The 25,251-nt window shown below is 44.0% G+C and overlaps 1 protein-coding gene and 1 long non-coding RNA gene across 5 annotated transcripts; both read right to left on the bottom strand.

Annotated features, from left to right (window-relative positions):
* Positions 1 to 11,110: 11,110 nt before the first annotated feature.
* On the bottom strand, positions 11,111 to 22,125 carry cUnh6orf47 (chromosome Un C6orf47 homolog). Its single transcript, XM_084032629.1, has 3 exons — positions 21,763 to 22,125; positions 20,207 to 21,516; positions 11,111 to 13,247 (listed from the first exon to the last, which is right to left on the bottom strand). The coding sequence occupies exon 2, from the start codon at positions 21,096 to 21,098 to the stop codon at positions 20,214 to 20,216; it is 885 nt and encodes a 294-aa protein (XP_083888755.1). The 5' UTR covers positions 21,099 to 21,516; positions 21,763 to 22,125; the 3' UTR covers positions 11,111 to 13,247; positions 20,207 to 20,213.
* A 546-nt stretch (positions 22,126 to 22,671) lies between these two features.
* On the bottom strand, positions 22,672 to 25,039 carry LOC311028485. Of its 4 annotated transcripts, none has more exons than XR_014598725.1 (6): positions 24,580 to 25,039; positions 23,838 to 24,209; positions 23,570 to 23,656; positions 23,306 to 23,387; positions 23,113 to 23,139; positions 22,672 to 22,876 (listed from the first exon to the last, which is right to left on the bottom strand). It is a non-coding gene; the product is annotated as an uncharacterized lncRNA (long non-coding RNA). The 4 variants fall into 4 exon arrangements; XR_014598726.1 differs by having other exon boundaries at positions 23,318 to 23,399; positions 23,576 to 23,656; XR_014598727.1 differs by having other exon boundaries at positions 22,672 to 23,387; positions 24,580 to 25,036.
* Positions 25,040 to 25,251: the final 212 nt, after the last annotated feature.

The following is a 25,251-nucleotide window of genomic DNA, read 5'->3' as shown; positions in this document are numbered from 1 at the left end:
AGACCTATGTTCCTGACTCCACGGCAGGGGACCCACCTGCTGTTGCTGCAATCGCACATCCACGAAGCCCACAACATGACAGTGTGGGACCAGAATTGTCACAAGGACAGCAGCCTGTGATTTTTACTCGCTCAGGGAGAGCGTCGAGGCCCAACTCTCTCTACAAGGACTTTGTCACAGACCAGCTCTGTGATGTGCAGGCACACTGACACTTGACCCCCCCCCCCCCTCCCCTCATGTTGCAGCCTGTTCTGGCTGTGTGGACTATTGGACACTCTTTCTAAAAAAAATAACAAAAAAAAAACGGGGAGGATAACAGATACAATATATGTTACATGTTCTCTATTAGATGCTTGGGGTTTCACTAAGTCTGCTATGTTCTATTATGTGCTATGTTCTATTAGGTGCTATGTTCTATTATGTGCTATGTTCTATTAGGTGCTATGTTCTATTATGTGCTGTTTTCTATTATCTGTTATTTCATACTATGTGCCTCGTTAGCATATAACTTAAGAAGGGGGATGTAGACTATGTTGACAGTCGCTATGGTTACTGCTACGGCGTGCTGACGTCACGTGGACGCACGGCATGCTGGGGGCGCGTTGGTGGTGCTGGTCGTTGTTGTTAAACTGGGCTAATAAAGCTAGTGGGTGTAACACCGTTCGCTGTCTACACTCTTCTTCATTCATGCACATCTACAGTCTGTCACCGGCAAAAAAAACTTTAACTCACCAAGTGCTTATGATGAAAAAAAATCTCCGCGACGGTCAGCCCTCCGGCCCGAGACTTCAGTGAACTTTACCCCGGAAGACAGCCTCCGTCGGGTTTTGAGTGACAGGGAGACTCCAGGGAAACCCCTTGAAAACGCACACACGTCATCATCATGACGTGTACCGGGACGTCTCTTTGCGCTGCTTTCTGTGAATTACACAGCGGTTCGTCTTTACTCCAGCGGTGCTTCGCTCCGTGTGAACGAACAACGGCGGAGGATTAGCGAACGACCGCTCATAGTGCTGATCTGGACCGGAAGTTGTGTCGCGATTCTGCCTTCTCGTGGCGCGAGACAGGTTCGTGGATCTGAGTGTCGCGATTTCAGCTTCGATACGTGTATCGTTACAGCCCTAATACATTACCTTACTTTTTTTTGCGCACCACCTCGCTGTGCTGCTGTAGTATTAAAGCATGTTGAAATTAAGTTTACGAATATTATATAGTCCACCCACACGTGTATGTTTTTTCGGCAAACTCCATATTCCTGCCTCGGCTCAATCCCTGCTGCTTGTCACAAAAGCCCCCATGACCTCTGACCTGTGTTCAAGAAACAGCCCACAGCAGGACTTGATGCTGAGGAGGTCTGTCTGCAGCAAAGTCAGACCTAAATAGAAACACAGTCAAACACGTTGCCACATGTTTGTATTGTTGTTATGTTGATGTTTATGTAAATTGAGGAATCTTTGACCCATTAGTACATTTAGGCGGTCACTGCTCCATTCAGGGAGGACAATAAATAGTACTGTGAATGCTGTATACATGTTTAGAAGTAGAGTAACCGACACCTTACCGTGGTGGAGGGGTTTGAGCACCTGAATGATCCTAGGAGCTATGTTGTCCGGGGCTTAATGCCCCTGGTAGGGTCTCCCAAGGCAAACAGGTCCTAGGTGACAGGTTAGACTAAGAGCGGTTCCAAAGCCCCCTATGACAAAGAAACAAACGAGGATGTTTACGTCGCCCGGAATGGCGTCACCAGGGCCCCACCCTGGAGCCAGGCCCGGGGTTGGGGCTTGCAGGCGAGTGCCTGGTGGCCGGGTCTCTGCCCACGGGACCCGGCCGAGCACAGCCCGAAAGAGCGACGAGGGCCCGCCCTCCTGTAAGCTCACCACCCGCAGGAGGGTTCAGAAGGGGCGGGTGCGGTGCGATTTGGGTGGCTGTCCTGGGAGGGTGCCCTGGCGACCCAATCCCCGGACGGTGACACTAGCCATGGGGACATGGAATGTCACCTCACTGGGGGGGAAAGAGCCTGAGCTAGTACGGGAGGTAGAGCGCTACCGGCTAGAGGTAGGCGGGCTCACCTCCACGTACAGTCTGGGTTCTGGAACCCAACTCCTTGAGAGAGGCTGGACTCTCTTCTAATCTGGAGTTGCCCGCGGTGAAAGGCCCCGAGCTGGTGTGGGCTTGCTCATAGCCCCCCAGCTCAGCCGCCCATGTGTTGGAGTTTTCCCCAGTGAACGAGAGGGTCGTTTCCCTGCGCCTTCGGGTCGGGGATAGGTCTCTCACTGTTGTTTCGGCCTACGGGCCAAATGGCAGTGCAGAGTACCCAGCCTTCTTGGAGTCCTTGGGAGGGGTACTGGAGAGTGCTCCAACCGGGGACTCCATTGTTCTACTGGGGGACTTCAACGCTCACGTGGATAACGACAGTGTTACCTGGAGGGGCGTGATTGGGAGGAACGGCCTCCCCGATCTGAACCCGAGTGGTGTTCTGTTATTGGACTTCTGTTCTTGTCATAACGTCCATAACTTGTGCATAACGAACACCATGTTCAAGCATAAGGGTGTCCATCAGTGCACGTGGCACCAGGACACACTATGCCGGAGGTCAATGATCGACTTTGTGGTCGTGTCATCTGACCTCCGGCCGTATGTCTTGGACACTCGGGTGAAGAGAGGGGCTGAGCTGTCAACTGATCACCACCTGGTGGTGAGTTGGATCCGCTGGCAGGGGAGGAAGCTGGACAGACTTGGCAGACCCAAACGTGTTGTGAGGGTCTGCTGGGAACGTCTGGTGGAACCCTCTGTCGGGGAGGTCTTCAACTCCCACCTCCGGGAGAGCTTTGACCAGATCCCGAGGGAGGCTGGGGACATTGAGTCTGAATGGACCATGTTCTCCGCTTCCATTGCGGCTGTTCGAAGCTGTGGCCGTAAGGTTTCCGGTGCCTGTCGTGGTGGCAATCCCCGAACCTGGTGGTGGACACTCGAGTTGGGCGGTATCCAAATTTTGATACCATCAAACCTCCTCCCTATTTTACCCCGGTATACGGATTACCGTGACTAATTAAAAATGATGCCGTAAGGCTCAGAAGACATCACCAAACTCATTCGAGTTTATCTTCTCTGCCCGAGCCCGACCCGAACGGTCGGGCTGAAATTTCCCACCACTACCCTCGGGCTAGGTCGGGCCGAGCGTTTGTGTTCGTTCGTTCTTTTTTTTTTCTATCATTGCATTTATGCCTAGCCTTCTCCCCTTATCTGAGGAGAAGGCTAGGCATAAACATTAAATATTATTGGTTATATGTTTAGCAGAGTAGGTCTACGTAAGAAATGTGTACAAAGTTACACAAAGTAAAAAAATAAATAAAAAAAAGACGCTACACATAGTGCGCATGCATCATTCATAACGGTTCCGCTCTGTGCAGCTAAATCAAAGAATAAAGGAGTTACGCTAAGGTGCAACATGGAACTTGGAGACATGAAGGATAAATTAAAAAGAGGACAATTAACGTTGAGCAAGTCATCAGGAAAGTCTGAGGTACGGGATCATTTCAAGTGACTAGTGGGAGGAGGCGATAACATACGTGTCGGCTTTGTCCAGTCATATCCTAATCGCGGCACTAACGTAGCCTATAAAATGATTTGTATATTTTTGTGACTGAGTAGTGGTGCAGCCGCACCCCCACTTCCCACGGATATGCACATACAGGGCTCTCGGGCTCTTAATTACAGTTAATGTGTCGGGTCGGTCCGGGTTCGGAGAGAACGCGCACGGGCTCGGGTAGGGTCGGGCTTGATTTTCTGTGCCCGAACTAAGCTCTACTTCTCATTAGATCGGAACCCGAAATACTGCCAAACTGCAGAAGTCGTGTTCTTCTTTGAGACCAGGTCACTCGGTGCGCGACTCGCCATCTTTCCTCTCTCTCTCTCTCTCTCTCTCTCTCTCTCTCTCTCTCTCTCTCTCTCTCTCATATAAGTGCATTGCATTTTTTTAATGACGGTATTGAAACTGATACCGTTGCTATTTTTAAGACCCGTGGTATACCGTATTACCTTACCATTACCGCCCAAGCCTAGTGGACACTGGAATTAAGGGATGCTGTCAAGCTGAAGAAGGAGTCCTACCGAACCTGGTTGGCTCGGGGGACTCTTGAGGCAGCTGACAGGTACCGGCAGGCCAAGCGTGCTGCAGCGCGGGCGGTCGCTGAAGCAAAGGCTTGGGTCTGGGGAGAGTTCGGGGGCCATGGAGGAGGACTATCGGTCAGCCTTGAGGAAATTCTGGCAAACCATCTGGCGCCTCAGGAAGGGGAAGCAGCCCTCCACCAACACTGTTCGACTTCGACTGGGGATATCGTCGGGCGGTGGAAGGAATACTTCGAGGATCTCCTCAATTCCACTGACACGTCTTCCATTGAGGAAGCAGAGGCTGGAGAATCGGAGGTTCATCCACCCATTACCCGGGCTGAAGTCACCAAGGTAGTTAAGAAGCTCCCCGGCGGCAAGGCACCACCCTGAGTACCTCAAGTTTCTCCTCAAGTGGTCCCTCTATTCAAAAAGGGGGACCGGAGGGTGTGTTCCAACTATCGGGGGATCACACTCCTCAGCCTCCCTGGGATAGTCTATTCCAGGGTACTGGAGTGGAGAATTCGGCCGATAGTCGAACCTCGGATTCAGGAGGAACAATGCGGTTTTCGTCCTGGCCGTGGAACACTGGACCAGCTCTATACCCTCCGCAGGGTGCTCGAGGGTTCATGGGAGTTTGCCCAACCAGGCCACATGTGTTTTGTGGACCTGGAGAAGGCATTCGACCGTGTCCCTCGTGGCATTCTGTGGGAGGTACTTCTGGAGTACGGGGTTGGGGGCCCTCTGCTAAGGGCTGTTCGGTCCCTGTACGACCGGAGCAGGAGCTTGGTTCGCATTGCCGGCAGTAAGTCAGACCTGTTCCAGGTGCATGTTGGACTCCGGCAGGGCTGCCCTTTGTCACCGGTTCGGTTCATTATTTTTATGGACAGGATTTCTAGGCACAGCCGTGGGCTGGAGGGGATCTGGTTCGGGAGCCACTGGATTTCATCCCTGCTCTTTGCGGACGATGTGGTCTTGTCGGCTCCTTCGAGCCAGGACCTCCAGCATGTCCTGGGGCAGTTTGCAGCCGAGTGTGAAGCAGCCAGGATAAGGATTAGCACCTCCAAATCCGAGGCCATGGTTCTCGACCGGAAAAAGGTGGCTTGCTCCCTCCAGGTCGTGGGAGAGTTCCTGCCTCAAGTGGAGGAGTTTAAGTATCTTGGGGTCTTGTTCACGAGTGAGGGAAGGATGGAACGTGAGATTGACAGGCGGATCGGTGCAGCGGCTGCAGTAATGCGGTCGTTGTATCAGTCTGTCGTGGTGAAGAGAGAGCTGAGCCGAAAGGTGAAGCTCTCGATTTACCAGTCAATCTACGTTCCTACCCTCACCTATGGTCATGAACTTTGGGTCGTGAACGAAAGAATAAGATCCCGGATACAAGCGGCCAAAATTAGCTTCCTCCGCAGGGTGGCGGGGCGCTCCCTTAGAGATAGGGTGAGGAGCTCGGTCACACGGGAGGAGCTCGGAGTAGAGGCGGCCAGTTGAGGTGGCTCGGGCATCTGTATTGGATGCCCCCTGGACACCTACCTCGGGAGGTGTTCCAGGCATGCCCCACCGGGAGGAGACCCCGAGGAAGACCCAGGAAACACTGGAGTGACTATGTCACCCGGCTGGCCTGGGAACGCATTGGGGTCCTCCCGGAGGAGCTAGGGGAAGTGTCCGGGGAGAGAGAAGTCTGGGCATCCCTGCTCAGGCAGCTGCCCCCGCGACCCGGTCCCGGATAAGCGGAAGACAATGGATGGATGGATGGATGGATGGACAAATTTGATTTTCAAGATGGCAGAAAAAAGTTGAAGAGAAAAAGGCAGAAACGTTTTTGGTAGACGGCCAATGTTTTCTGGGAGATATTAAATTCTCCATACAATCACCGTCCTCTGTGCTAACGATACATCAAATGCCAGTTAAAACCTTGACTCCTCCAGAGACACACCGACCTGAGCAAAAGATAAGACTGACACACACACACAGCCTGAGACACACACACAACCCAGAGCTCACCTCCTAGGATAAAAACTATAACTCTCCTCTGCAATGGACAGCAACAGCCGAAACAGCATTCATAGACGTTAAAACAGCATGATCTACAACATGCAGCCTACACTCTCCCATGTTAATGAAAAGAACGGCGTTCTTTTACTAAATATTACTAAATACTAAATAAATACTAAATATTTTGTCATGTGAAATCTTTAATCAGTTGAATCTAAAGGCAGCATCTCATGGACTAGTAGAAAGGGTTAATCCTACTATCAAAGAAGGATTGGCTAAAGTCTGCGCAGACACAAAACTAACCTAAATTGAAGTAGGGAGGACCCCTATAGTGCTATTTAACCTGAGATCCACTCCAAATTCAACAATGAACTTCAGCCCATTTGGACAGGAAGGAAATGCCCTGTCCATTTACTACTGCACCAACAGACCTGTGTTATTACAGTATGAAGATCTGAGTGAGTATTTTAAACAACACATACTCACTCACACAACAACACTGTGATAAGCATCTCTCAACACGTCACGGAAATACTCACCAAAGAACAGGACCTCGACACATCTCCTGTTGAGGTGGGGAGCTGGGTCCGAAGGAAAGTCAACAAGCTCAATTGGTCCTCTCCCAGGTGGAAGGGACCGTACAAAGTAGCAGAGGCTACATCACATTGTGTGAAGGTTTGGTTGTCTGATGACAGACTGAGCAACTGGATCCATGAGACATACTGGAGACCAGGTTGTAGTCAGAAGTAGCTTCATGGCAGTCCACCACCTATCATGACTCTCTCTATTCCCGCAAGTTTAAACGTAGCTCATTTGACTTATAAGTCAAATGAGCTACGTTTAAACTAAACTTAAAATAAGTAAAATGAGCTCTGATATAAATATCAGAACTCTCCGATCTATTTAGATGCAATTCCCCAGAGGTGTACCTGATCAATATAAATTGGTAGATCAAGTCAACGCAGGGTTTGAGTCATCCCTGTTGTGGTGGACCACTATAAACAAAAATATGGACATAATTAATAACATTAATTTTAATGTTCAAAGGCTTAATAATGTGACTAGAGATGCTACAGCCCTCTGAGCCCTCTCTGGCCTCAAAACTAAACAGAGCCTTTGGCAAGTGGAAAACATTAATTACGTCTGTATTACTTTCACTAGTTGTTGCAGTGACTGTGTTAACCTTATGTGGATGTTGCTGCATACCATGTATCAGCGACCTGTGTCTAAAGTGTATTACCACGGCCATTAATGATAAATTCCCCACACCACCTCTTTATCAATTATCAGAGCATGCAGGTGAAACTGTCCCACTGATCTCCCTCTCTGAGCCTGGAGAGAATGAGATTGAAGCTTACAAGGATGCCGACGACTGCTGTTTGTACTCCTGAATAGTCGTAGACACACAGATTTTGCTGAAGTTACCACATGAACATATAGCATTACATTCACGTAGAGGCGTGAGACTCATAATTTTCTCTTATGATTATTGTGCTCATAGCAGACATGTTATCAGTAGAGTTATAGAAGGTTGTATTCTTCTGGGAAAGAGGTTCTGTTCCGGGTACCATGATGGCTACTCCTGATATGAATTGTTTAGTTTATGCTTTTAATATTATGATTGTTTTGTTTGATCAACATTGCTCTGTTTACTATTTCCACATGCATGTGCAGTGAAGAACTGCTTGCTGCGAGTAACTGCAACGAAGAACAGCTTACACATACTGGCATACATATAGGATGCTCACCGCAATGAAGACATGCTTACATACCCACTATATGATTATGAGATGTTTATTTGTGTTGTTGTGATAGAATTGTTTTTAAAGGGGGAATTGTTAGAATCGGCTTTTACTTTGTTCACTTTAGACTTGTACTTTTTCACTGAACTCATATGAATCACTGGTTGTGCTCATTTAATCAGTGTGACAGTTAACCTGATAAGCAGGAACCCGTTGAATCTTCAAGGCCCTCTTTGAACTGTTAGTTAGGTTTGCTAGAATAGATACACGCCTGAAGGACAACACCCATACATGTTTCATATTACATTTCCATAAGTTCACGTCAGAGATAACTGACCAGTAAGACTCAGCTGCATGAGAGTCCAACCTTTGTACGGGGCAGTCCTGGCCCAAGAAGATAAATTGTGACGAGCACCCGGAAACAGGGCTCACTCTGACTGAGATCCTGTGGGAGCTCTGCCATTCCGAGCCCAGCGCTGCCATACAATACCTGTGACCTGAATAAATACTACATCTGTGAACTGAAGAGTTCTCTGGTTTATCTTTGGGCTTCCAACAAAGGACTGGGGGTTAATAAAGTCCTCTGTTTCATTAAGACATTGCATTGAGCTCAAGATTGGTGGAATCACTTCCTTGAACTTATCTACAGCTCTATCCACTCTACACCAAGAGTAGTAGCTTTTTCCTAGAGGAGCGTAGTCCAGTAGTAATAATAAAGTTATCAAGTAATGGTCAGATAAAGAAGAATTTTGAGGAAAGATTGCCATAATGTCACCTTTTACTGGCCGAAATGAATGAGGATTTTATGCATATGTATATATTTTAAATATGTATTGTTATTTTTCTCATTGACTAATTTGCCATGTATGTAAATTTGATGGTCGGCTAATTATGTTGAACGCATGTTCGTGGATAGGAGTGGACTTATATTGCATTGACTTATAACGAAAATGAAAGCCATAGAATCCCCAAGAACACGCAAGAGCGTTTTAAAAGCAGTATGCATAGTTTTAACTGGAATGATCTGCTATTAGGAAAAGACCTGAGTGAGAGCAGTCAAATATTCTCAAGTAAAGTTCCAGTGGCAAGTTACCTGAAACGAGAGGAGAGAAGAATTTTCAAAATAAAACAGGAAACCATGAGACAATATTAACACGAGACAACTAAGCACAGCCATCTTCGGCCATGACAACAAGGGCAGTTTCCAAGTATGTGGAAATCTGCAATTGTCACACCAATTTTCAAATCTGGTGATCATCATTCCACCTGTAACTATCAGCATCCTCCCTATAATGTTGCAGAGAAGTCTCCATAAAGCGTTTGACATGGTGAATCACAGGCTTCTTTTATCCAAGTTATCCACTTTTAATTTTTCTGCTGATGCACTTAAATGGGTTGAATCATACCTAATAACCCATCTCATAACCAATCTCAAACTGTTAAAATAAATAACCAGCAATCTGACACCCTCGCCTTGTCTGCTGGTGTCCCACAGGGTTTCATACTGGGCCCACTCTTATTTTGTTTGTATATTAATGACTTGCCGTCTGTGTGTCCAGAGGCTCAAATTCAAATGCATGCTGATGACACTGTGCTATATGTATATGGATTAACAAAAAACGAAGTGGCTGCCAAACTCACAAATGCTATGGTGAAAATTACAGCATGGCTAAATCAGTGCTGTCTCCAACTAAATATATCTAAAACTGTCGGTATGTTACAAATTACTCTAGTGAAAACCCAGATGTTCTTGTGTGTTCTCTTGGAGAAAAAACAGAAATTGTTAAAGAATTCAAATACCTTGGGATTCTTCTAGACTCCAACTTTGATTTCAGGACACGTGTAAAAACAGTCTGGAAACTGATTCAATTAAAACTTGCCAATTTCAAATTTATAAGAAACTCCATGTCCACCCAGGCAGCCATGATGTACATGCATTCAATGATATTCTCTCACATGACCTACTGTTTAAGGAGCTGGTCTCAGGCTAATCACACAACACTAAAACTATTACAGTCTTTGTATAAACAAACACTTAAAGCTCTGGACAAAAAAACAAAGGCAATTCCACCATTGTGCAATTTTAAGAAAATACAATCTAGTAAGCTGGGAAACCATGATTAAACATGCATTAAGCAAAAACGCATTTTTCTTCTACAAAATCATACATGGCATGTCCCCTTCTCACCCTTCTCCCAACTAATCTACATCAGATCATGAGAGGAGTCACAAGAGGGGACTCGATTATTCCATTAAGGAAAAGTGCTTTAAGTGAGTCAGTCTTCTCTGTCACAGCCTCACGAGAATGGAACAACATTCGAACATATATCAGAGACCTAAAAACATATCGGTCCTTTAGTTCTGAAACAGTGGTTCATTAATATTATGACCTGCCAGCACTAAACCTAAGCCTTGTATCAGCGTGTCTATGAATTTGTCCTGCGATCATGGGCTGCTTCATATACTACTGTTTGTTTGTTTGTTCATGATTGATAGACATGGTTTTTTTTTACTTTCTTTATGCAATGTTGCTGTATGCTGTCCTGTTGTGTACATGTGCTCTCTGCACTGGTGGGCTACTGCCTGTATGTCTAACACATCTTAATGTGCTGATGCATGCCTCGCTGTATGTGTTTACACTATTGCCATGCTATGTTGCTTTTATCTTAATTTATGTGTTTTTTCTTAACCCTGTTTGTAATGTGCTGTTGTTACTTACTTTTTTAGGGAACATATTGTTACATCTGGCCAGGGACTGTAGATGGAAACTAGCCTTCTGGCTAAATCTGGTATATTTACACAAATGTTTATTAATTTGCACTGTCCCTGTCAAATAAAAAAGAAATACAGTTGGTTGGTTTTGTCTACCAAAAACGGATAGATTCAATTTCATGGCTGTTTCACAAACTTGTGAGACTGTGTTGGAATGACATACGTCAAAAAGAGAAAAGAAGTGTGTAGAGAGGAACCATTAAAATGTACTGCTGCAGTCTGTAAACGGATTCCTGTTCCAACAAGCAACAATGATATATACGCATCGTATGCCTCTTGAACAAGTCAGACGGGCTATTTTAGACGCCATGCTGTTTCACTTCAATATGTCAACATATTTAAGGTAAAAAGAAATCATGAACATTATATTTATTGAGAACAAGCAGCAACTATCACAGCTGAGTGCTGAAACCATTTCCAACCATTCCACCTTCCACCAGTCTTTGGTGTCAAATTAAATTATTTCATTTTGAGGGGAAAAAATTGAGATCGATGCCAAGTTGAGGAGATCTTATTGCTTTAATAGGGTATATTTTGTAGTGTGAGTGTTTCCTGTCCAAACCGGTAAACCAGCTTGCTTATCCATCCTCTCAGGTAAAACATTAGCCACATACATACATTCACATACATTAGCCTTCTGTTCAACAAAATGACCCCACAGTGACCTGGACAGCGATGTGACCTCACAGGTCTCATGTGAATCAAACATATGACGCAGCATGATCACAGACTAGACTGTAAAATGGCTTCTCTATTTCCCATAATGCAGTGTTTTTAGTGGTCAACCGTGTGAATGTGCATGTTAAAGTTGAACACACCCAGCTGGGTACCAGCTGCATGCTAGAATTTGCGTGTTTGCCAGCTTCAGTTGAATTAAATGAAAGCTGGGAGGAATATTAGTGTCATGTGACTGTGCCTGAAGTGACAAAGATGTTGGCAAACTGCAAACACAAATTCAAGAACATTGCAGACAGTACAGTCTGTGCTTTTTACAGCAGTGAACCATATGACTCCAGTCACTGAATATGGACTTAAGAATGAAAGGGCTTTTAAAGTTTACCCCACAGAGAGTCACATAGTCTGGACCGACAGGAAATAAAATAGGTCCAATACAAATGAAGTCAAAAGAGAACACATTGTAAAGAAGGGAAAATCCTCTGAGAGCACCTGAAGGAAACAATCCCAGCTAAAACTTTCTGTGACTGCAACGAGGCAGCACTAGCGGTTCAAACTCCAATCCACACATTAGAATAGAAGACGTTACTTTTCTCTCTGTAGTGTCTCTAATTGTATATGTCAAGGGAATAAAAAGTAATGGCATTCATGTACATTTTCCCTGTCTTTAAGCTTATCAACCCGACTAATCTACTAGATGCTCATATGTTGTATTATTATTACAAAACTGGACTGTAACTAAGTGGACAAATTGAAGAGAGTTTCAAATACAAGGAGGAAAAGAAGATTTGAGTCATTGTGTGCATTGGTGGAGGTGAAGGCAGGAACAGACATTAACTTGATGGTGCCATTGTGCTTCAGCTGGGTGAAAGGTCAGCCTGTGTGAGATTTAGTACAAAGTACACACAGTAGTTGTAAAGTAGTAGACTGTGTACTGAATGTATCTGTTGAAAAGCATCAAACATCAAACTGTGAACAGACCAATCGGAAGCTGCTCTGTGCGGAGGCAGTTTTCTTGTTTCTATTCTACAGAGACTAAGCCCTTCCTCTGTTCCCCATGTGACCGTATTTCAGAATAAGTATAGTAGACATCACAAACAAATCATTCATTGATCCCCTCTCAATTGTTCGCTGAATAGTTAAAAGTCAACATGAGACTTTATTGATGTGAAAAAGCATCTTTTAAATGGACAAACATCAGATGTGTAATTCATGGAACAATCCAAACGGGACCAATACATTATTTTTCTCTCTCTGTTCGTACAGATTTATGCTGAAATAAGGGCCCATGGGGAACAGAATTTTTGTTAGTTTAGAGAGCATTGAGAGAGCAGCTTCTTTCAACCCCCTATAAGGTTTTCTTTGATGCATTTCTTTCCTCCTTGTGGTGATGCCTAAATGTCTGTTAATTCAGGCTACGTGTTAAATTGAGTTCAAATTTTTGGTGCAGTGAAACAGTCTCTCTGTGGAGTCCAGATGGAGGAGTCTCAGCCGGAGGAGGTCTAATCCAGCTGGAGGAGGTCTAATAAGGCTGTAGGAGGTCTAATCCAGCCGGATGAGGTCTAATCCAGCTGGAGGAGGTCTAATAAGGCTGTAGGAGGTCTAATCCAGCTGGAGGAGGTCTAATCCACCTGGAGGAGGTCTAATCCACCTGGAGGAGGTCTAATCCAGCTGGAGGAGGTCTAATCAGGCTGTAGGAGGTCTAATCCAGCTGGAGGAGGTCTAATCCATCTGGAGGAGGTCTAATCTAGCTGGACGAGATGTCATCCATCTGTAGGAGGTCTAATCCAGCTGGAGGAGGTCTAATCCAACTGGAGGAGGTCTAATCCAGCTGTAGGAGGTCTAATCCAGCTATAGGAGGTCTAATCTAGCTGGGCGAGGTCTCATCCAGCTGTAGGAGGTCTAATCAGCTGTAGGAGGTCTAATCCAGCTGGACCGATGTTGGTGGACTCCTGTCACCATCTGTGGAAAAGAGAGAGTTCTGTTAGTAAGCAGCTGATCAGGAGAACACAGTGCTGTGATGTGTTCAGATTCTGGTGCTGGCTTCTATCATCACAATACATCAGATCAATACTCCACTAAACTAAACTACAGGAGGCTGTACAAGGTCGTTCAACTTTGGTTTTCATTTTGCAGTTTTGGCGAGAAATCTGTTCGTGCAATAGATGAAAGCTGCAAGTTCAGGACCACATGTCGAGGTCCTCTATTTTTTTTAAAGGGTATGTATGGCAGGGCCCTTCTAAGAGGTTTTCGTGCCTTCTCCATCAGGGCTCCTCGGCTTTGGAATGTCCTGCCCGAGGAGATCAGGCTGCTGAATCAGTGAATTCTTTTAAATCTGTTCTTAAACCCATTTTATTACTTGCTTTTATGTGATGTTGTCTTTTTTTTTTATTACATTTATTTATTTGACCCTATGAGCTGTTAATTTCATTTATTCATTTGTTGTTTTAACAGTCCTTTAACGGTGTTCTCTTATTTCACTAAATCAGGATATATACCAAGCTCTGGTTGAGTGGAAGTGGTGTTTGTGATGAGAAAGTCACTGTTTTCCTTTATTTTTTTATTAACATTATTTAATGGTAAATAAACAAATACACAATATGCTCAACAAATCAAATATACAAGAAAAACAACAAAATGACAGCAAACACGCATGGAATTTAAAATAAAGCTATGACAGTTCAAACATCGCAAATCATGCTGCAGGAGGAGAACACATTGTGACGTTCAACCGCACTGAGACCACAATAGAGAAAATATTAAAAAATAAAATAACTTTATATATGTTATATATTTAATCCATCTCTCTCAGCTTTCTTCAAGTAAATGCATTAGATTTCTAATCCTTATAGTAGTCTTCTCCATTTCATACATTCAATCCACTAGATCTTTCCATTCAGGATTAATTAAGTGGTCATTTTTAAACCAGTTTCTTGTTATTTGTTTAATTATTGCTCCCCTTATCGTTAGAAACAAGTGGGAGTTTTTGTTCAGAATTTCATCTGGTATTTTCCCGAAAAGTAAGCACTGTGGTTTTTTATTTACAAAAGGTGCCAAAAATGTTGATGATTTCTTTTATTGAATTTTCCCAGAGATGATTTAGAGCATTATATGACCAGAAAACATTGGTCAAAACATGACTGTGATTGGCTTTCTCTTCACATCATTATCTCCAACATTCAGCATTTGGTTTGTTTGTATTTTCTTTATATTTACTTATTCATTAATAAATCAAACTGATTTCTTTCTCTTACATCATTTCTAATTTGTTTGATTTCGGATGAGAAGTTCAAAACTCTGATCTCAATTCACTGGTTTCCTTCTTTGAAGTCCATCAGCATACTCTTGAGGTTTGGTCGAGGCTATCCATTTCTCTTTCTGATTTGTATGACGCATGCATTTTCTTTGTCTTGTATTTAGCCTTCAATTCCTGAGTAAGCGGCCCTGATCTCAAGTCCATATCATTCAACAAAGATACTTTATTTACACGTCTGACTTTTTTTTATATCTAGTTTAGGCTGATTCCGAGACTTTTTGGAGATTTTTGTGCAGTCACACTCACAGCGACATCAGCTCCCGTCAAACAGAAGTCCCCCCACTCTTTTCCTTTCAGTCCACTTCAGGATCCTGAGAAACCCGGTAAGACCAGACTTCAACACGTGGTCTCTGGTGGATTATGTGTTGGATTGATTACAGGAGATGCTTGGACAGATTCAGAAAAGATGCCGAGTCTCACTTATCAGAATATGTGGTCGCTAATGAGAGCTGTGTTATTGTCCTTGTTTTCTGAATGGAGTTCTGCTGATCCCGTACCGCTGCTAAGAAAACCGGGATCGCCATACTTTTCCAGTCTCAGTATACTTTCAACACTAAACACTTCTTGCTTCAACTTTTTTGTGAATAAAATGTTTTCATGAGATCTACGATAACAATCCCAATAATAATAGTGAACCACAACTTTACTTTAATAATATTCAAAAGTGAGTCAATAGTTTGCTACAATCGGATCCTGATACCACATAGCACAGTTGTGTTTACTTCAGGTGAGCTCCGTTTGGTCGGTTTTTGGTCACTGCTTGGTGTCCACACCTTCACACAACCAATCAATGGTCACCTTCAAATCCACACTGTAAATGGGTTCACGGTATGTCATAGTATTTACTTCGTCGCTGATGTTTGTCTAATGGTTATCTCAACTGTGAACAGATCATTATGAAAGCCAATGCGGTGGGAGATCAGAGACCTCAGGCTAGTGAACTGAAGGATGTGAATGCTTCTATTCTCAGTCATGGTTTCACACCACTCAGAGAACGTCACACTTCTTTTTCTATGGTAACAGGATCAACATAGATCAAGATGGCCTCGCTGTGTGTGACAATGTGAATGTTGTATGAGAGAGCAGTTCAGTATTGGTATATCCACCGATAGTAATGAAAAAAACACCACAAAATAAGTTCACTTCGTTATTCCTTTCAATGCAGTGAAATTAAGGTATACAATAGTGCATGGTTAACACTCAACTAAAGTATTTGTTTAAGTATCTAACGTTCAAATTCATGAAATCATGTGGAGGAAACACCCTCACACAAAACATACTGGGAGCCTCCAGATCTTCAGCCATAACAGTCGAGATGCTGGTTTAGACCAATTGATTAACCCGCCTTGGTTAAAGCTTTATTGACCGAAACCTGCAGTGACAGTGACTACGTATATGCACCCTCATATTCCACTATTATTCTGAATATGACAATATTCCTAATCCGATATGTTTATTTATTAATTTAATTTAAGGTTTATTTAGTCATAGACAGTGCACATTAATAAACATCAATATGTAAATGCACCAGAATAAGCCAAAATTGCTATTTTGCATCTGTTGTCCATGGGCTGATGTTAACAGGCCAGATGCACCTAAAAAAACAACTATACACACATCATTGTACAAAACATATACTGAAAATATGACAAACAACTCGGAAACAGAGTTGACCTGCCATAATAAAATAAAAGAGGGAAAGAAGAGCAGTATGGGGCAGGGATGGTGTACGTATGACAGCCACCAGATAAAACCGACAAGCAGAGGAATTAACGTGTGCTAATGTGTTTCTTTTGTTCAAAGTTGACAGTAGGGCTGCACGATTCTGGAAAAAATGTGAATCACGATTTTTTTTGCTTAGAATTGAGATCACGATTCTCTTGCACGATTTTTTTTCACAAAATGTTTATTGCACTGATGAACTTTAACAAAACAAACAACATTGCTTTGGCAGAGGCATAGTAGTAGTTCTTTGGAAGATAAATAATTTTTACAAAAGTAAAAAAAAAAATTGAGACATGCGGCTGATAGTGAAATCAGGCACTATAAAATGAACCATCAGGCTTAAATACGGCTCCATGGTCCGACTGGACTATAAATCAGACGTACCTTTTGTACGTAAACTTTGCCTCGACCACTGCCTGCTGCTTATTATACATGTCGGGGAGCACAATGTTTGAAAAGTAGTTACGGGAGGGCATCTAGTACTGTTTGTCGTGAGTGTCTATCATCTTCCGAAATCCCTCATGTTGTACAGTGTTTATCGGGGCCACCTCCACACCACTGAATGCGAACCTTCTTTGGGCACAAGGTCGGTTCGGGTGGATGGGTGACTCTCACCACTACCGCCTGGGTTTTCGTCGCCATCCATTCAACCTTCCTTACCGGCGCTGACTTTCCTCCTTTTAACTCTCACTCACTCTTTCCAAACACTCAACTGCAGGCGGCTTCCTCTACTGAATCACGTGTTGTAAACGCTTTACCATAGGTTAAGGGAGGAGGCAGTGGCAGTGCTGCGTTTGGGGGCGCTTCAAAAAATCCGGGAGGAAATAGGAGCATTTGTGATGCAGCTCGAGATATAAAATGCTTCAGAATAAATGAGATCACGTGTATGTGTGAATCGAGATCGCAATTTTTTAACGATTTTTTGTGCAGCCCTAGTTGACAGGTCTGGTTGCTGATTAGTAGAGGTGTAACGATTCATTCGATGCATCGATGAATCGATTGTCAGTCCTATAGATTCTACTAAATCCATCCATCCATTTTCTACCGCTTATCCTGTATTTAGGGTCACGGGGGGGCTGGAGCCGATCCCAGCTGTCATTGGGCGAAGGCAGGGTACACCCTGGACAGGTCGCCAGTCTATCGCAGGGCCAACATGTAGAGACAAACAACCATTCACACTCACATTCACACCTACGGGCAATTTAGAGTCATCAATTAACCTATCCCCATCCTGCATGTCTTTGGACTGTGGGAGGAAGCCGGAGAACCCACGCTTACACGGGGAGAACATGCAAACTCCACACAGAAGGAACCTGGGCCGACCCGGGAATCGAACCCAGGACCCTCTTGCTGTGAGGCGAGAGTGCTACCCACTACACCACCGTGCAGCCCGATTCTACTAAATCGATCTGGTAAAATAAATAAATAGAATAAATCGTTTTGGCTTCACCAATAATCCATATAATTGCGTTTAATCGGATGAATCGTGATTCTTACTTATGATTAATGTTTTAATACATTTAAGACACTCTCTCCCCTGCCAGCATGTAGTCTACTGAAAATGTTAAAAATAACTGAGCATTACATTTTTGTATTCAGCATAAAATATTATGCAGGGCTACTTTTTTATAGAATAAATATGTTAAATAAGTAATTCTGTGGTCTGTTTATTTTTTCACCTTTCAGAAGAATACAGATAGTCTCACTCGCATTATTGCATGTTTATTTCATGGATATAGAATTTTGGTTACAAGTTACTGAATCGAATTGTGGTTTCAGGGTATATACAGGAATCCTGAAGCTAATTTCAATACCTTTTTAAGACTTTTTCAAGACCATCCCAATATTTTTTAATACCTCACCGCCACTTCAATATGCAACATTTACGTCAGACACTTTTAACTTAACAGTTTTAGTTTGTGATAAAGACTACAGACCACTAAGACCACTATGGTACAACAGAATTCAAAATAGGCTGGGACTCAAGGGCAAAGTTTCTTTAAAAAAAAAAAAAAAAAAAAACATTGCTCCACTCTCAAAAAACAACAATCAGGACAGTCATGACATGTTTCTTTTTTGTATATTTGTTGAGCGACTCATCAAACATTAAGACGAACTGCCCAGCCTTGTTGATTGTGTTGATGAGCTCCTGCTTGAAGTATGGTGCTAAGCCAAGTCGTATAATGTCACCAGATTTGTCCTTACCACAAGCAAAAGTCTTGGCTATGTCTGAATCAGGAAACATGGCCCTGAAAACGTCAGCCAAGTTTTCGTTACTGTTCAGCGAGTGGTGTTTCTCCGCTGTGTGGAGACACCACAACACCTCCGCCGCAGCGTTGCCGTGCCTCCCAGCGCCACCCTGATATCAGCAGAAAATGCGGAGTCAGAGTGAGCCGAGGTCGTAGCCGTAAAGTTAGGTTCAGGTGCGGCTGCCGGTGGTAGTGTGACGGCACTAGGTTGTGGTAGTGCACAGAAAGCAGCAATGGAGAGCTGCCGCTCTCGGCGGCTAGCAGCGGCTTTGTGGCTAGCACAACACATGTGGGACCTTAATGCCTTAATTCCCATAGACACGATGTTAATCCTCTTCTTGCACAGTGTACAATATGGACTCCGCAAACTTGCACTTCCCCATGACCGTTCACCAAGCCTTCTCTTCTGTTTTTTCACGCTGAGAGCATCATGTGACATAGGTGCGTTCGTAATAGGCACTGGGAGCGCAAGAGCGTACTTTGTGAATTTCCGAGTGCACTCTGGCGCTCTCGGAGACGGTTTACGAACGCACCCACAATAGCGTAGTTTTTTATGTACAGGTTCATCTTTGTTTTTTAAGGAAACAAATACATTTTACACGTTCACGATGTTTTTAGGATCCAAACTCTTGGACAGCGAATTCAGAAAAAATACCTTCAAAATTTAAGACTTAGTAAAGTCATGATAATACTTTTTAAATACTTTTTAAGGGTCTTAATTTTCCCAAAATTGATTTATCACCTTTTAATACTTTTTAAGACACCGCGGATACCCTGGGTTTACAGAATCTTATCGAATCGTTAAAAAAAAAAATTGTCCTTGAATCGAATCGCCAACTACTGTATCGTTAATCGAATCGAAGTGAAGCCAAAGATTCCCACCCCGACCGATTAGCCATTTCTTTAGGTTGGATTTGAATGTGTAGTAAGTTTTCATGTCTCTAATATAGAATGGTATTGTGTTCCACTCATGTGCGGCTTTGCAAACATCATATTGTTAAGATATTCTGAATGGATCCTTTTCAGATGAAGACATGTGTGATCTATTGATGTTATTCAGGTTTTTTTCTCTGTGTGTCGGACACAAACCAACAAGTCGACAGTTAGTAAAGCTGAGTAGAGATGCATGGCCAAAAGAGGAGAAACGCACCTAATTTGAATCTTCATGAAGGACTTTGATATCACGCCCATCAGACTTTTTTGATGGTCAAACACACAGCAAAGAATGAGGGATTGACCGCCCTGGTGATGAGCATGTGACCGCGAGCTACTCAAAATGGACTAGATGATGCTGGTGAGAACAGACAAAGACAACTAATGTTAAGTTAAGGCGAATATGAACGGCTGCATGAAAATGGGAATATGAATAGAATATTATTTTTTATCTGCCATGTAAATAGATTAATTGCAATATTGTCTTTTTAGGAATAAGGACAAAACCTGTAATATGTGGTGCATGTGAACCTAGTCAGTGCTATAGCTTCAGCTGTCTTTTCACCTTCATGGTGTGCTATGCTCTTAGATTGTGGTTTGGGAGATTTGATAATGTAAATGTAACTTGTGCAATCATAAAAACAAAATAAAAATGTCAGGAAAAAACAACATCACATCAGATGATAGAAGGGGCTTACCTTTAATTTAACTAGTCTTCACCTTGTCCTCAACAGAAACAAGCTTTTCTTTGTGCTCCCTACTGTCTTTCATTTCTTCAGTCTCCTTGCTGTCCTCATCCTTTTCTTCATTCTCTTCTTCTACGCCGAGGATCACACTCTGTCGGACACTGACAGAGATCACGATTGCCTGGATGATGCCGTAGATCAAGGCAAACTGAGGGAGATATTCCTGGATCAACCAGAGTAATCCTGCCATTCCAACAGTGGAGACAAAAAACATGGCCATCCCATGAAACCACAGCCTCAGTGCTCCCTGGACACCGAGCACCTCCAGAATGAGCTTGGCAGGGGGGGACACGGTCCACAGGAAGCCGACGACAAACAGGTCAAACAAGTGGCGGAGGAAGTTGAAACAGATCTCGTAGTGCTCTGGATGGATTTCCACCTTCCAGCTGTGTGCAAAAAGTCGAAAAGGAGATGTCAGGCAAGAGGAAGGTGGTGTAGGAGACGGAGGAGGCGTTCCATAGTCAGAAAACTCCCCATCAATATCACAGTCTCCACTCCGAACCGTCCTGCGTCTTGGTCCTGGTTTTGTTGGCCACGGGAGGTAAGATGTAGGGAGATATTTATTCCACCATCTAGAAGCATTCTCTGAATGAGTCTCCTGCTTCCCCACACCAAGGACTTCAATTTCCATGGGCTGAAGCTTCTCCTGCGCCTCCCAGTACTCCTCTCCTGGAGTGGTTTGATCACTTTGACATCTCCACCCTCCCCAGATCCTAGCGGTCCACCCTATGCTGCTGTAACCCTGCTTCTGGCCTTTGGCTACCACCATTGTGGTATTCTGGGAGCCTGCACCGCCGCCCCAGGAGCGCACCCACCCCCACGCTCTGCCCACCATAGCAGTCATGTTTCCTCGGAGCTTGTTGGAGGCGATTTAAATCACAGACACTCGGCTCTGTGAGCTTATTGGGAAAGCATGCATGTACCGCTGGTTCAGTGAAGTTGTAATACTTGTTCACAAAGATGCAGGTCCAGGCAAAATGACGTCCTCGGGCCACAGACACACCCGTGGGTGCTTTGAGCAGCTTGAAGGGCCCTCCTTACATTCATGCATTTAAACAGGACAGGCCTCTCGTCTACATATCTTTGGCCTGACAAAGTGCGCTTTCAATGACTCAACGTCACCTACAGATATGCTCAATAAGACAGTTAGCACCAGCACAAGCTCCAGCTCGATAAGCGGCAACTAACTAACGTCAGCGTAATTTGTTGACAAGTTGTTCAACTTTTCAGAGTCCCAAAACTCATGACTTCAATCTTCATGCCTGCAAATAAGACAAAAGACACGTGAATTTGGATTGGCATTAGCTAAATCTTCCTTCCAATCCCACGTAAACATAAATGCAAGTTAGCTAATGTTACACAGGTAGTTGTGAGCAGGTTTGCACCGTTTCTAGAAAGTAAAATTGGTTAGCAAATAACGTCCTGTGCTTTACTGACTAACTTCAGGAAAACAATTCCTGAGTTTCCAGTGTCTCCTAACCAAGTCAGTCTGCTAAATAAATGCTCACCTTTAGCGAAGTTAGCTTGAGTTTGATCGGTCCGATGACGGGCTAGCCCTCCTTGTTAGCATCACGTAATTCGACAAGCACCAAGTTACCCAACTTCTGGATGCGTGTAGTCACGTTAAATACGCGTTCTGGTGAAGTCAGCTTCCGGTCAGAGCTACCCGGTAACCAGTAACGTTACCATCGATGCTACTGCTAACCAGCGAAAGGCCACGGGTACGGATCTGCCTGCCAGGTCCACTGACGGGTTAACGCAACCTCGCTCGTTACGAGAACAAAGAGGACGGACTACCGGTTCTGTTTCAACCTTCAAAATAAAACACCGCGAGTTCATGCTGATGCTCTTTGTCCTCTTCACACAGGTAACCAAGATAATATTTTTTCTTCCAATAAACAAGACATCTACAAACACTACCCCTCCAATCTCAAATAACGTTGTGTATACACATTCCTGTGCTGTTGATGTGCGTTGCTTACGTTTATGGATGAGTCACAAGAAAAACCTATACCTGCATTACTGCAACTCGTATCAAATTATATAAATCAAATCCATGTATACGAGCCATCACTTTCAGCCATAGGTGTGCACTGCATGTCGTGGTTACATTGCAGCTGGCCAAATCTCAGGTTTCTCTATCATTTGGGAACATGTACTGCCTTAAGTTGCGGGTCACATACCATTCCTGCAGCGCCACAACTGATGAAATGGAGTACACTTATTTCACTAACAAATGTCATACATGGCACAAGAATTGTTTTTACATGGGATTTATTCATGCAGGGAGTATGCCATGACTGGGTGAGGTGGTGAAGATTTCACTCTTGCAGTCATTTAAAAGTGTAATGCAACTCTTACTACTCCACTTACTGGCATCCTGGCTGCCATTAAGCACAAAAAACAAACAATTCAGCTTCAGAATACAGTCACTTTGATTTTATTGTATTAAAAAAAAACAAAAAAAAAACAGGAAAAGTCCTTGTTGTCAAACATCTATTTAAATTTCATCACATCAGCATTGTAGAAAGGCAGCCACCTATGAAGGGGGCAGTTAAAGTGGCATTTCCTAGATGAGTTAATGGTCGACAGTTGTAGCAGTCCCAACACAAACTGCAGCACCTGTAGAGACATTAACATTTGGGTTAAATTTCAGCAACAACTTCAGAATCACTCATTCAACAGAAGCTCAGTCAGAGTGTCTCAGTGCGCTGCGAGTAAACTTCAGTAAAAATCAGTTGAACCAAATAACTGCATCATCATCGACCAAACTCTTGACACAAGCTTTTCAAAGCCCCATTTGGATTGAGAGTTCATCATCTCACATAACACAGAAGGCTTCAAGAGTGCAGACTTACCTACAGAGCCATCTCCATCTTTAACACCTGGTGAGGACAGAGCAGAGTTAGAACCAGTTCAAATGGCTACAGTGTGTAATGAGAAGCAGTGCTATGCATGCTCAGTGCACTGTGAAAGAGCTTCATGGTTAATCAGAGACTCTAGTCTAGTGAATCATCACAGTAGCATAGTGGTTTATATAGATCATCCCACCCCGACACTCACCGTGGCTGCAGGTCTCTTGATCCCTCTAGTTAGACCAGTCCTATAGACTTGCCTACACAGCCATTTCTGTCTGGTTTAACACCTGGTGAGGACAGCAGAGTTAAACCCAGTTCAAGTGGCTAGAGTTTGTACCGAGAAGCAGTGCTATGCATGCTCAGTGCACTGTGAAAGAGCTTCATGGTTAATCAGAGACTCTAGTCTAGTGAATCATCACAGTAGCATAGTGAGTTTTATATGTCATCCCATGCCAACACTCACCGTGGCTGCACATCTCTGCTCCCTCCAGGTAGACCAGTCCTATAGACTTGCCGATGGCATCATCACCGTCTGGTTCAAAACCTGGTGAGGACAGAGCAGCGTTAAACCCAGTTCAAATGGCTACAGTTTGTACAGAGAAGCAGTGATATGCATGGTCAGTGCACTGTGAAAGAGCTTCATGGTTAATCAGAGACTCTAGTCTAGTGAATCATCACAGTAGCATACAGAGTTTCATATAAATTCAGCCCACCCCGACACTCACCGTGGCTGCAGGTCTCTGCTACCTCTAGTTAGACCAGTCCTATAGAACCCAGCAGGCAGGACAATGAGATGCTGGTCTGTGGTGAACGGATGTGGCAGTGAACTCGTCTTTAAGGCGGGTCCACACCGGACCAAAAACTCGGCGTCTTTGAGAGAGTCGGCGTCCGTGACATGAGTCTCCTTGGTGTGGTCGCTCGAATCGGCCCACGTCGGCGTTCATTTCAGCCGATTGAAATGTGTAATCCGCCATTCGAGTCGGCCATATTAAGTAGCAAGACTTAATTTACCGACGCGAGTCGGGCAGTCGGTGCGGTGTGGACCCGCCTTTAGTCAGCAGCCCGTCTTTTCAGTCACACAGCCAAGCAGTTGTTGCCTAAATTGAGAAGCACGACATACAATTTTCAGAAAGGCTGTTCATTTGAAGATATAGTATTTCTTTGAAGAAATGCTTCCAGAAAACAGTCTATGGAGAGACATTTGTCTTGTCTAACACACAAACACGACCGTTAGCTCATCTTGCTAGCTAGCCAACTTTGCTTCATTACATCACTAACGTTATCATAGCTGACGCCTTTTATCCAGCAACCTCTTTCTCGTCCCACTGATAAAAACACAATAAGCACACACGCAGACAAATGCAACTTAACTACCACGATAACGTTAATAATTCTTTCAAATTACCATCCGGTTGTTTTTCCCCCCCCCCCCTCTTTCGTGCGCATGTAGCTAACCGGTCCACTGACCAATAATCACTTTAGTCCGCCATCTCTAAACTTCTCCAGGAGTGCATCGTGTACGGGTGGATATCAGCGAGGAGACCATCTTTGGAGCTCACGAGTGTTCGCCCTCCATTACTGCGCAGCCTTCTCGCCGGGCCACGTGCTCTCTTCTCAGCGTAGACGCTGCTCGTCTTCCCATTTCACCGAGTGACTCCGGAAGCCTCATGAGGTGTTAGGAAGGTGCACAAGTGCATCTCGCTTGCCGTCATTTCCATTTCTTTCATCGTATTGTATTTCGTAAAAAGCTTGGAGTGCCGCGTCCACGTCACCAACGCTGGGGAAGCCGCCGAGAAAGGCCGAAATAACGTACGGCAGCGGCTTTTATTCACACGGGTCCTTCACAGCACCCGCCTGCCTTTTGGTGTCCTCAATGATGCCTGTTTGTGCAAACAACAGGCTGTGCGCAGATCATTTAATTTTTTTAAATTAAATTTTCAATATATGATTACTATGACCATATGTTCTTCCTTTTTGGGTACTTGGGTAAACTAAAAATGTGTCATTTTAATTCTTTGGGTTAAGTGAATTTCTTATCAATTTGAGGAGAATTTCATATTAATAAAAATAAATGGTTGAACAGGAATACAGATAATACTACTACACCTGAGAGAGATTCTAAGCGCTGTCATTTTTTAA

The sequence above is a fragment of the Eutrigla gurnardus genome (genome assembly GCF_963514095.1).
Source record: "Eutrigla gurnardus genome assembly, chromosome: 17".
NCBI classification, from domain to species: domain Eukaryota; kingdom Metazoa; phylum Chordata; class Actinopteri; order Perciformes; family Triglidae; genus Eutrigla; species Eutrigla gurnardus.
This window is presented reverse-complemented; position numbering and strand designations above follow the sequence as displayed.

Coding starts and splice junctions, on each gene's coding strand:
- cUnh6orf47 (XM_084032629.1), bottom strand. CDS start 21,098: ATGACTGCTATGGTGGGCAGAGCGTGGGGGTGGGTGCGCTCCTGGGGC.